At 45.7% G+C, this 13,569-nt stretch overlaps 1 protein-coding gene across 2 annotated transcripts in view; it reads left to right on the forward strand.

Annotated features, from left to right (window-relative positions):
- MOSMO (modulator of smoothened) overlaps window positions 1–13,569 on the forward strand; it is a 45,238-nt gene that overhangs the window by 24,368 nt on the left and 7,301 nt on the right. For both annotated transcript variants that reach the window (XM_053366041.1, XM_053366040.1), the window contains one exon: window positions 9,728–9,940. In XM_053366041.1, coding sequence (XP_053222016.1) covers window positions 9,728–9,940 — 213 coding nt within the window. The remainder of the gene's footprint in view (window positions 1–9,727; window positions 9,941–13,569) is intronic.

Genomic DNA, 13,569 nt, shown 5'->3' on the forward strand with positions numbered 1-13,569 from the left:
TCCTCTTAAGCAAGTGATAATGTGCTTTACACCATGTCTGGCAAGAGCTGAAGGTTGTGGAGGTAAGATTTATGAGTTCAGGACACAAAAGTCTGAATATGCTTGCCTCTTAATCTGTAAACAGAACAACCTGCCCGAAGCCCATTTGAAATAAAGCCTCCATCTATCACGCTGTGTTCTGAATATACATTCTCAAATTACATCTTAAGAAGTCTCAACAGAAATTGGCTGTATTCAGAGCAATACTAGTAAGGTACAGATATAGGGAATACCCGCACCTCTCTGACTCCGGATATGGATATACATTTCCTCCTTAGTATTATTAATGTGGAGGGCTTTTTAAAGCATCCGATCTAAATGTAATCTAATGGTTACTCAGACAATATTATTACATTTTCAGACTGTGTGTGTGTGTGTTTTGAATGGAGTCCATATTTCCCTTGTCACACATCATTTTTATTGCCAACTGTTTCCCACATGCCTGTTCATGGTGCTTTTTAAAAAAGGGGGGGGGAGGAGATATGTTGTAAGATAAAGCAATATTGAGTAAAGTGAAGCAGTATTGAGAAAGTTAACTAAGATAAATGTGTATGAGGCTTAGTTATCTCAAACAGGTGAGGACATCAGCTTGTATCTGGCCTGTGCCACTTCAGATGGATGGGGGGGCATGGGGGGTCTCTTATGAATGGATGCATGGCACTTACTCTCTGTACCTAGAGAAAACATAGAATCATAGAATTGTAGAGTTGGAAGGGACTCTGAGGATCATCTAGTCCAACCCCATGCAATGCGCGAATCTCATACATTCCCTATACAGTTGTACCTTGAATCTTGGACGCCTTGGCTCCTGAACAAATTGGCTCCCCAACATTCAAAACCTGGAAGTTTGTTTTCCGGTTTACGAACGATTTTCGGAAGCCGAACATCTGGTGTGGCTTCTGATTGGCTGCAGGATCTTCCTGCAGACAATCAGAAGCCGCACTTCCAAATGTTTTGGAAGTCGAACGGACTTCTGGAACAGATTCCATTCGACTTTTAAGGTACGACTTGTACATGGAAAACTCATACGTCAAGGAGAATGTTTCTTTCATAGCCTCCCTGACATTCTAAGTATCTATGAATAATAATTGGTTTTTCTTTACAGCATTCCATCATGAGAGCTCCACTTAGCAGTTTGAAAGGGTGCAGGCCGGGAACAGTTGTACCTTATTGCCTATTTGTTTTTAAATCAAAGGATTTATTCTCTCACAAACATCTTCTGAAGCATCTTTAGGCAGCGGTTCACCTCTTAAATCAAGCCGAGGGACAAAGCTGCCCAGTCTTTCCTAGGCACTAGAATAAGGCAGAGGTTAGTTGCATCCTTTGGATGCAGTGCAGGTGTGGGGGAACATTTGGTGCTCTAGAAGTTGCTGAACTGAAACTCCCATCATCCCTGGCCTTTGGCCATGCCTGCTGGGGCTGGTGGGAGTTGTAGTCCAGTGACAAGTGGAGAGCCAAATCTTCTTCACAACTGGTGTAGAAGATCTGAAATGCTTTTCCCTCCAATGTTGTGTTCAAAAGCCACCTCCTAGAAATCCTCTTTTCCAAATTAGTGGAGGAGGATTTAAAACTGGATCTTTAGCATCCGTATTTGACAACTCTGTGAGGCAGGTTAGGCTGAGAGCTAGGAATTGGTTCAATATCACCCAGTGGATGTGTGGATCTCGACCAGCATCCTAACCATTGCACCGTACTGCCTCTTTTTTTGTGGCTGTAGATAGATTTGTAACTTGCAGGACAGCAGTAATCCCCAAAACTGCTGAGAATCTTTCAGATAAGTTGGTGAAAGTGGCTGCTGGAGACTAACTGATGTAATGCTGTTGACATTCTACTGAACTTTAACTGCTGTATGTAATTGTGTGTTACTGGAAGAACTTGCAGTGACCTTTTGGTTAATACACATAAACTGTCTTTGACTTTGTCTCTCTTGAACCTGCTGCCTTTCATTGATTCTCATTGGATGCTTGCAATTTCCAGTATTATGAAGTATTTTATAAAGTCTAGCCTTTAGTTCCTCTTCCCCTACCTCAACTGAAAATCCCCAGACACTGCCACCTTTCCTTGCAGGGGAGATCCGGCAACCTGTTGATCATTTTCTGGTGCCTTTGCCATAAACCTCTTCAGGCTCTAAGGCACCTGCTTTTTGGAGATTGGGCAAACCATGCATCCAAGATATTGGGTTGTAGCCAGCTAACGTTTACTCAGATCCATTAATTTCAACAGGTCTACTCTAGGTTGGTCCACTGGGTACTAAGAGCAAAGCATCCCAGAGTTCCCTGGGAAGAGGGATGGATTGATTAAATCACTCAGGGAACTATTGCCCTGGGAGAGGAAGTAGGGGTTTCCTAACAACTCTCAGCGCCCTTAACACTTCCCAGGATTCCTTGGGGGAAGCCCTGGCTGTTAAATTGGTATCATGGTGATTTAAATACTGCAGATATTCCCCTAAGTAAAAGGCAGCTTCCTGTGACTCTTGGTATGGCTCCATAGGACATATGTATTCATTTATTTTATTTATGTACTGTGGTACCTTGGGTTAAGAACTTAATTCATTCTGGATGTCTGTTCTTAACCTGAGGTACCACTTTAGCTAATGGCGCCTCCCGCTGCTGCCGGACCATCACCACAGTGATTTCTGTTCTCATCCTGAAGCAAAGTTCTTAACCCAAGGTACTATTTCTGGGTTAGCGGAGTCTGTAAATTGAAGCGTCTGTAACCCGAGGTACCACTGTACCACCCTTTATCCAAAGATCTCAGGCTGGTGTACAACATTCAGAACACAATAGACGGAGCATAATAAAAAACATAATACACAGCATAATAATAAAATAATCATAATAACAGTCCCCCGCCCACATTTAATAGGCCGTAGATTATTTAATGGCCAAAGGCCTGGGTAAAGAACAATGGCTTTGCCTGGTGCCTAAAGTCGTATATCGATGGCGCTGGGTGAACTTCTCCGGGGAGAGCATTCCACAGTCGGCTTTGGGGACTCTGCTTCCTCCTCCCTTGGCCATAGATAAGCAGTATAAAGAGAAAGCAGTCTCTTACCAGTAACAGAACTGTTTAATGAACACAGCAAAAGAACAAGCACCCCTTCTCAGAGTGCAGGTGCTCCCAATTAAGGTTCCGCCCACTTCCCTCTAGTCACTTCCGCCCTCTCGTCTCCTAGCCACCTGATCTCTCAACCATTGAGCCTTTTGCGCAGTTACCTTAGCTAATCTCCTAGCCTTGGGACTGAGAGGCTGCACATCTTCCAGTGAGAGAGAGTCTGCTAGCTCACTCTCTTCCCATTCTTCTTCTTGCTCTTCACCTCCCAGTTCTGCCCAACTGTTGTCTTGTGAACTGTGCCCCTCCGCAAACCATTGTTCCAAATCCACACTACTCCACTGCTCCTGTGGAGTTTCAGGATCCTGGCCATGAGCAGGGGGAGGGGTAGGCTCCCATCGTTCCTCATCAGAGTTCTGCTCCTCAGCCTGGTCTCTGACAGTTGGGGAGCCACCACAGTAAAAGCCTGTTCTCATGTTGCCACCCTCCAAACCTCTTGGGGAGCGAGGACATGGAGAAGGGCCTCAGATGGCAAGTGCAGGGTTTGAGTCGGTTTGTAAGTCCGTCCTTAAGGTAGTGAGGTCCTGAGCCATGTAAGGCTTTATAGGTCAGCACCAGCACTTTGAATTGGGCCCAGAAACTAATTGGCAGCCAGCTTGAACTGTATATGTATGGAGTCAATAAGTAAGGTAAAGGACCCCTGGACGGCTAAGTCCAGTCAAAGGTAACTATGGGGTTGTGGTGCTCATCTCACTTTCAGGCCGAGGGAGACGGTCTTTGTCCACAGTTTTCCGGGTCATGTGGCCAGCATGACTAAACACTACTGATGCACGGAGGACCATGATGAGTGCCAGAGCACACGGAAACGCCATTTACCTTCCCACTGCAGTGGTACCTATTTATCTACTTGCACTGGCATGCTTTCTAACTGCTAGGTTGGCAGGAGCTGGGACAGAGCAACGAGAGCTCACCCCGTTGTGGGGATTCGAACCGCCGACCTTCTGATCAGCAGGCACAACAGGCTCAGTGGTTTAGACCACAGCGCCACCCACGTTACCACCAACTGTAAGAATGACTCTTACTTGATGAATGACTCTTGTTTAGGGCCCATCTACATCAGTATTGGCCACACTGACTGGCAGCAGCGCTCCAGGGTTCCAGACGACTCTTCTCCCCAGCCCTACCTGGAGATGTTGCGAGTTGAACCTGCAGGTGCTTCACCACTGAACTATATCCCTTCCCCCCCTCCAAGGGAGCTGTTTTATGCGTTCACCTTTGCCTCCTAGCATTCTTGGACCCCCTGAAGTTCCCTTCCCTCTTTCCTATTTGTATACTCTTCAGAACAAGGGCTAAGGGTGTCTTCAGATGCTGCTGCATTACAAATTATTCATCACGATTTTTGTTCTGCCTTTGGGGGGGGGGTAGGAGGGGTGGCACTGTTAATGCTGTGCTCTCAGCCCTGAGCCCGTCTGAATAATTCAAAGGTGTTAAGAAGTGGGAGAAGAGGCAGGTGCCACTGTCTGTGTTTTTCCTTCCTTTTTATTGTAGGTACTTCCTTTTTTTTTTTGTTGCCTAGGAAACCAGCGTTGGCTGGCATGTTGATGATCAGGTGGAATCCAAAGTAGCTTCAGCTGTCAAAGGTATATTCCACCTCTGTGAAATTATCTCTGCTGATCAATTGAATAGCCCAGGTTTTTATTGCCTTTGCTAAGTTATGGACACCTTCCCTCTAGCTCCACTTCTCCTTTCTAAGTTTTGGCCTAAATCTGCAGTCCAAATAATTATCTCTTTGAAATAGTCTCCAATGTTAACGGGTCCAGCAATGTGTCTTACCGTATTTTTCGCTCTACAACACGCACCCGACCATAACACGCACGTAGTTTTTAGAGGAGGAAAATCCGTAGGCATGCCACCCATAGGCATTCCCTCCATAACACGCACAGACATTTCCCCTTACTTTTTAGGAGGAAAAAAGTGAGTGTTATGGTGCAAAAAATATGGTAATCAGAGTTCTAAGACGTGAAGAAAAGCATTGATGGCCCTCTAAAGCTGTTATGCAGACCCGATAATCCCTATTCACAAGAAATTTAGAAATGCTGGGCTGTGGGAAGTGATATTCGCTGACTCCCTTGGCTCATTCTTACAATCAAGAGTTCATCTCCGACTGCCTCCATCAAGAAGGGAGGGGGATGACTTTCACTGTCCTCTTGTCAACATCTCTCGGAGTCTTGGGATCATCTAGAACAGGCATCCCCAAACTCGGCCCTCCAGATGTTTTGGGACTACAACTCCCATCATCCCTAGCTAACAGGACCAGTGGTCAGGGATGATGGGAATTGTAGCCCCAAAACATCTGGAGGGCCGAGTTTGGGGATGCCTGATCTAGAATATTCTTGGTCAATCTTTTCCATTGGGCTCCTGAAAGATTGTCTTTAATCTCTTTCAGTCTTTTAAAATGATGTGGTGCCAATGACAGATGTGTTTGAGGAGTCCTGGCATTATGCACATCTCTTAACTCGGTGGTGTTCACATGGTTAATACAGTCATTCTGTCTTATGCCCCACCCTGTCTGCTAAGATTATCCTCTGTTGTCTAGCTGACTTTCCCTTCGATTCTCTTAGCCTTCTAGTGAGCCCCAGCATCACACACAGGTGCTTTTTTTTGTTTTTATGGAATTCTGAAATCCACCAAAATAACACAGTGTTACCACTGTGTGAAAGGGATATTTCAAAGAGATCCTGGTCTTAGCAGAGATCGTTGACCTTACCACACCCGTTTGATTTAGTTGCTGAGTCAGTCCTCCAACTGTGTAAAAAAATAGGAGTTGAAACAGGTTAATGAGTTGTTATCCCAGATACCCCCTCAAATCATGTTCCTGGAAATGTGCATTGATGTTTGCAAGGAAGGTCTGTGCGTGCAAATAATTCAGGGAGAACTTAATTAATAATAGTTACATTATGAATTGAGGGGCAATAAGAGAAGTGTTGGCTTTAACCCAAAAGAGAGAGTTTACTTTGGCTCAGCAGCTGCCCATTTGAGGATGTTCAGTAGTCACAACTTCTTTTGCCATTTACTTCCACGTCTTCCTCCTGGCACCTGGGTGGTGGACATTAGATACTACCAGTTTTAGGTGACGATGGGTGGCTTGTCTGTTGCTACAGCCTGAGCCTTTAAAGTTAAGCTAGGTTCATTCCTCCCTGCAAATTCTCACCTGCAATAACATTCCTGCTGGCCAGCATAGGGTCTATGGAGACTCTGCTGGCTGCTTAGGTCTCCACATGTTTAACTGAGTGGAAGTAAACAAGCCGTCCTTTTGATGCTCCCTATGGAAGAGATTCCACCAACCTCCGTTCTTTGCAGAGTTAAATGGAAAACAGAGAACACTGTTGTTGTTTTCTGCTGTGAATTCATCCAGCTCTTTCTAGGAAGGAAAGGCTGCCCTCTCACGCAGTTGCTCATTTATACCGTAGCCCGGACAATGTTGTCTTTTGAGAATCGTTGTCTTGAAACAGAGGTTGAGTTGTCACTACCCTACCTTTTACAAGAATGGTTGGGATTCAGTTTCCCATACAGAGATCTATGGCAGGGCAGTGAATGGGCCTCTTTCTCTTCAAATGACAGGGAAATAATTTGTCACAAGTGGTTTGCAGGCATTATTCCCTTTGAGGGGATTCTTTTTGTTCATTCTTCCCATAAACCCTGAAAATTTATTATTATTATTGTTGTTATAAAGCTAGTTGGTAACATTTGCATTAATTTAATAGCAATTACAGGTATGTTGTTTTTAGTTTCCTTGCATAGGCTGTAGCTTGGGGTGTATATGACATTTGCAGGTTTCCCTATAAAGCAGACCCCCCCCCCCGAGTAATCCTGCACAGCAGCTGTGACCCAGCAGTTCCAGACCCCTCCAGATCTCCTGTCTTGGATTGCCAAAGAAGTCCAAATTCGTGTCTTACAAAAGCAGGTTTACTGGCTTCTTTTGATCTCTTCTGAGGAGGGGAGTGTAGCTGTTGATGGTTTTTATTCAGTTTGATAAAACTATATTGGAACGAGACGTGCTCAGATACACGCAACATAATGCCTGTGCTCAGCGGAGATTATATAGCGTATGTAGGTGGGTTCAGAATTCAAAAAGGATCTTGTGGATCTGGAAAAGTGATTCAAAGGATCAGGCAATTGGAGCATCTTCCCTCTGAGAAAAGATTAAAGTGTCCGACATTTCTTAGTTCATTTCAAGTCATGGCGGTGGGTGGGGATGAAGACACACAATAAGGGAGGGATGGGGGAGCCCCATTTCCCATCAACCCCAGTATTCAGGCGGTCAAGTTGAAATCCAGCAGTGTCCAGAGGGAGACGGACACTCTTTCCCTGCAAGTGGGACTTGTAAAATATGTGTCATACTGAGAAAGTGGGTAGAGAGGATCTGTCCCTTTCCTACAAAATAAGAACTTGGCAAAACTGATTCCACCCAATCTAAACCTACTCTAACCCTGGCCCACAACCTCATGCATTCCCCCTCCCAGACCCACCCAGGGTCATTTCCCCCTTTTCCCCTCCCTCTACCTATTTCTTGCCCAGGCCCCTGGTTGGCAATATTGCCATTCCCCAGGCCAAAAACATAAGAAAAGTCCCGGTGGATCAGGCCAGTAGCCTTTTTGGTTCAGTACCCTGTTCTCACAGTGGCCAACCAAATGCCAGTGGGAAACCAGTAGGCGGGATTCAAGCACAAGAACACTTCCCTCCATGCAGCCCCTGCCATAGTTTCCAGCAACTGGTGATACCCAGCAACCGACATAGCTGTCATGGCTAGCAACCATTGGTAGCCCCAACAGAACATGCTCATTCCTCATCTGGGACGATAACCCCAAACCATTTTATTGAATACTGAAACTTCTCACACCGCAGAAAATAGGGCCGGAAATAGTGAGAATGCTCATACCTGTGGGTGCACAGGAGCTAAGTAGGATTTGCAAGGTAATTGGTTTCAACTTGTTAAACCATTTGCATCTGGAGTACACTAAGTGAGATTTGTTCAAACGAGAACGCTTTGCTCTTCTAGCTAACAAGAAGCACCTGAATTCTGTGCTGTAAACACATGCAGTCGTGTCACGCTGGCCTGCTCCTTTCGTGAAGGCGGCTAAATTGAAATAGATCTCCCAGCGCCAAGCGAGGCGTATTAATTGCACAGCCTTATTCTATTATCTTTGGCCTAATTTTCCGGAAAATGAAGGCTGTGCACTGTGGCAAATCATTAGGACATTTGTAACAATCAAGAGTAGCCTTTGCTGTTATGTGAGGCATTTAGAGCTGTGTCAACTGACCTTTTCATTTGCCCACAATCTGTGCAGCTCTTTTTGGAAAGCTTCTGGTTTGAATGGAAAATGCACAGCTTGGAAAATTCCACTAATTTTCTACCTGCAGGTGGTGTCTAGAACAGGAGACCCCAGGCTGCCAGCCTATAGACCTTGCATTGCAGTTTATAGCCAGCCATACCCAAATTCCTACTGTGGACAAGTTGTTGTTAGAGATGCTAGTGGCAAAAAAGGGCAGGGATATGTGGAATCTGACAACAATTCCAAACTGCTAGCTTTGGTTGCAGGGAGGCAACATCTGCCCTGTGGTGAACAAGCAGATGAGCGTGAGGATTGTCCGTGTTGATGCATTTGCAATTTGGTGGCCTCTGTTACAGACTTGGCTGAGCCCATTCTCAAGAGAATTCCTTAACACTGTAACTGTGACATCTGAACAGTGACTGTTGTGTTTGCCTGTGTGCATTTCCCGCAAACAGACAATGACTCTGCCTGCAGGTGCTTTTAATCCAATTGTGTTATAGTTAGTCTTAAGGGAGGAGTCATTAAACCACACAGATCACAAGGCTTTTTTTTCTCCCCTTCAGTGTTAAACCTTTTAACTTCATGCCCGAAGGTGAGTGGGCAGCAAGTTGGAGCTGAGAAGAAAACGTCCTCTGCTTTGCAATGCATCAGTTTCCTGGGCTAACCATGCTGTCTAGATGCACTGATTCTTTTTTTTCTCTGTCTTGGGTCACTCTTGCTATCTGCAAGCTTTATTCAAGTTGAGGATGGGAAATGGCACAACCATCACATTAAATGTTCATAGTGATTTTAAACTGTATTTTTAATTCTTTTTATTTATTACATTGTATTCACTGCATTCTGTGGAATTCAAATTGCAATACACTAAAATGCAAATGAAGCAATAAAGTGAGACTGAAAATCATACAGCATCTAGCACAGCACAGTACAATTGCTACAGTGGACAGAAAAATTATCAAGTGGCCCACTGAGGTGCTCAGGAATTTTCAGATGGTCCATGGAGGGGGAAACGTTGGGAGCCACTGATATAAACTTTCTACAAAATGGCTACTAGTCTTTTGGTTCAGAGGCCATGTGCCACACAATGTCAGCTGCCAGGTCGCAACAATGGCCAGAAGAGCTGTTAGCTTAATTCCCCCCCAGAAATACCTGGGTGGCCATTGTAGGGGGAGACAGGATTGACTTTTGGTGTGACAAGCCAGGGCTGCTCCTAACTCCTTGTTTTGAGGAAGCAGGTGAGGACGGGCAGAGAGAGTAAAAGGCACACCGGTTAATGGGTTCTTGTCTTGTCGTGTGTGTCGTTTCAGGTGCTCTCACAGTTGGCCTTGTGCGACAGTGTCAAACCATTCATGGACGTGACAGGACCTGTATTCCTCCACGGTTGCCTCCTGAGTGGGTCACCACCTTGTTTTTCATCATCATGGGAATCATTTCACTGACTGTCACATGTGGCTTGCTAGTGGCTTCCCACTGGCGAAGAGAAGCAACTAAATACGCACGCTGGATAGCATTCACTGGAAGTAAGTTTGCCTTCTGGGCTCTGGAGTAGATCTGGCCGCAGGCCAAACCTCTCGGAGTCACCTTGTCTTTTGGGAAGTCAGCAGAGGGGAGCACCTGTGTCTGAGATGCTTCCGAACACCTTCCTCATAACCTGAAACCCCATGTGGACCCTCCCTTCCCTGTTTGCAAGAAACCTGCACGTACTGACTCCTCCTCCAGCATAGAAAAGGCCAATGGCAAACCTATAGCATCTGCCATTGGTTTCTGTGACCTGAAAGAAGGAAGGGTTTATTAGATTTTATATTCCCCCCAAGGAGGTCTAGGTAGGATACATTCTGAGTTTGGGGGGTGAGGGGTAAGGCTCTTTTCTCTCATACACAACTAGTCTGCAGTATACTAGTTTCGTCCCTACTGCTAAGCCTAATTTGGGTTCCTCTGTCAAAGGTCAGCACGCTAACAGTGGAGGGCATGGCTGGCTGAGTGGAACAAAGTGAAAAGGAGCATTCCACCAGGCAATAGTTCAGAATTTGTCCACTCTCTTTTCAGAGCCACCTGAGCCCATGATCAACCACAACATCTTGTGGCAATGAATTCAATACATTAAACAGCCAGCCTTTAGGTACAGCTTTGTGCAGCCCATGAAGGTATACAAGGGAAGTCTGCAAGCCCCTGCTGTTCAGATCAAAAGGTCTTGAGGCAGAGATGGCGCTGTTTCCCTCATCAAACTCCTTCATATCCAAAGCAGAAGCAGATTTCCCCGGCTCTAGTGCAGCTCCTTCTTCAAGCCCCGTAAACCAAATATTGGCTACTTCATTGAATGCTGCTGAACATGAAACTCACTGTCCACACAGGATCCAAAATGACTCGCAGTCCTTGCTTGCAATATTCACTTAGTTTTAACTGTCTACAAGTCAGGCTCATCTGTCAACTTTTTTTTTTTAAGTGGCACCTGTTAAGTATAAATGCAGATTAATAGCAATGGCTGCTGAGTTACACAGTACTTGCACTGGTGGCTGGTGACTGTTGGAGCTGGTGGGGCATAAGGCAGGGAGGCCAGTGGTAGGTGGAGTCAGTGCCAGTGATAAGCAGAGCCAATTACCGTATTTTTCCCTCTATAACATGCAGATTTTTTCTCCTAAAAAGGAAGGGGAAATGTCTGTGCGTGTTATTGAGCGAATGTGTGGTCCCTGGAGCCGAATGGCGCGAGTGGAGGCAAAAAAAATCAGGCAAAAATCAAATCGTGCGTCTCGGAGAAGGGAAACCTGAAAAGAGGAAGCAGCTGCTTTCCTGCATTCTGCCTCAGGGTCTTACTGCCCACCCTTCTCTGTTTCCTTGCTGTGTTTGCTCAAATGGAACAAAGAGCAGGGAAAGCCCCTCCCCTCCAGGCAAGCAGAGGGGAAAGCAGAGCGTCTTTCCTTCTACCGGTAATTCCTCTCCGTGAAAACATGCAGGAGGGAGAGAGAGAGAGAGAGAGAGAGCGCGAGCTGGCTGGCTTGGGTGGGTGAGTGGGGGAAAACTTTTGCCTTCCTTTCCTCCCTCCCGTTATATCCCTCTCCTGCATTCTTAGCCAGCTGCTTCTCTGCACACCCCTCTCATGCTCCTTGTCCCTTCTGTGTTTTTCCTTCCCTCCCCACTTAAAATGTGGTTACAAAGCATGGATCCACATGGATCCTCAGGATCTTTGCATTGGGTCAGCCCAAATTCACCATCAGATCACATAGCATGTCCATGGCTACAGCCTGCCCCCCAAAAATCACGCACCCACTGTTGCCTGGGGCTGCAATGGTGCAAAAATGTGGTTAAAAAGCATGGATCCACATGGATCCCCAGGATCTTTCCATTGGGTCACCCCAAATTCACCATCAGATCGCATAGCATGTCCATGGCTACAGCCTGCCCCCCCAAAATCACGCACCCACTGTTGCCTGGGGCTGCAGTGGTGCAAAAACGTGGTTACAAAGCATGAATCCACAGGGATTCTCAGGATTTTTGCATTGGGTCACCCCAAATTCACCATCAGATCACATGTCTGTGGCCACAGCATGAAGCACAAAAATGATACATCCACTGTTTCATTCAGAATGTTTTTTCCCTTGTTTTCCTCCTCTAAAAACGATGTGCGTGTTATGGTCAGGTGCGTGTTATAGAGCGAAAAATACGGTACTTCTGGTTTTGCCCTTGTCCTTCTCCCTGCTGAGTTCTACAAGGAGCAATGCTGAAACAGAAGAGGAGGAAGTTTACAGCCTGTGCCCCCTCTTGAACTGGTTGCTTAGCAGTTCTTGTTTTATCTGTAAGCCACTTGAGTCCCATTAAGGAAAAGGTGGGGTATTAATAATAATAATAATAATAATAATAATAATAATAATAATGGGCTGTTTGAGGGCACACTGAAGGTGGTTGGGCATTTGTCCTTATGGACCAGCCTCCACTGAGCATATGCAAGCTGTCTTTGATCAAACCTATTTCTCACTCCACAAGTTAGAACTTACCCCATATTCACAAGCCATCAGTCACTGTGGGCTAGCAGTGCAGGTTGGGAAATTTGAGCTGGACTGATCTCCTTTCACAAATATTTGCCCACCCAGGAAGATCAGAAATACTGCTTTCCATGAAGCACCCTTCTCCAAACTATTGCGCATGTTTGGGGGTGGGTAATTGGAAGCTTATCTCTTTACGCAAACTAATTATAACAGATAGGATCTGTTTTGAAAAACGGAGTAAGTGCACATGCATGTTTTAATAGGATTGCTTTATTCCCTGCTTTTTGTTCTAGTCAACAACAGTTTCACCTATACCAGAAACCAATTTTCTGCAAGTGTCTGAGCCTAATCTACTGCAGGATTTTGAATATCCCCAAGTAAAAACACTACATTATCTAAAAGACAGACTCAGAATGCCCTGGGCAGCTGCATACAGTATCACTGAGAGCTAGCGTAAATAGAAAAATGGATAAAAGGGGGGATGCGGCATTGTGGAGTTTTGGGGGTTCATACTCACCCTTTTTTCTTAAATAATATACTTCTGCAAGCCTGAGTTTGCTGAGACCTCCTTCTAAAGGAACACCAGAAATGGAGTAGAAATGTTGGAGGAGAGGGCAGTACTGTCAGTGGGTACTTGATGGTGGTGCAGAGCTCAGGTGCAGGGTCGGCCTTTCTCTGAATTCTATTTGCTGAGAGAGGGGCTCCTTTTCCCTATTGCCCCATGGTTGCCATGCCAGAAACGTCATGACTTCTGGGAGGCACTCTGGTTCAATGGTAGAGCCAGCCAACTCTGATTCTCTACTTTGCATACAGAAGGTCCTCTACTCAGTCTCTCGTATCCCCCAGTTAAAAGGTTTAGGTATCAAGTGATGAGGAAAAACCTCTACCTGAGACCCTGGTGAGCTATTGCCATTTGGAATGGACAGTTGTACCAAGCTAGATGGGTAGGTGGTCTGACCAGGTGCATGTCCACTTCTGATAAGCCATACGATGGGCATAATGCTCCTTTTGTGCTCTACAGCGGGAGGGGAGTGATGCAACTGTATTGGGAGGAAGAGCCTGGCCAAGGTTGAAGGTTATCTACACTGGGTCAGCAAGCCTAGAATTTTATCCTGTGTGATCCCTTGGGAACATGAAATTCCCAAGAGCAGGTATCCCCTCCCTACCTC

Source organism: Podarcis raffonei, chromosome 14 (assembly GCF_027172205.1).
Source record: "Podarcis raffonei isolate rPodRaf1 chromosome 14, rPodRaf1.pri, whole genome shotgun sequence".
NCBI lineage: Eukaryota > Metazoa > Chordata > Lepidosauria > Squamata > Lacertidae > Podarcis > Podarcis raffonei.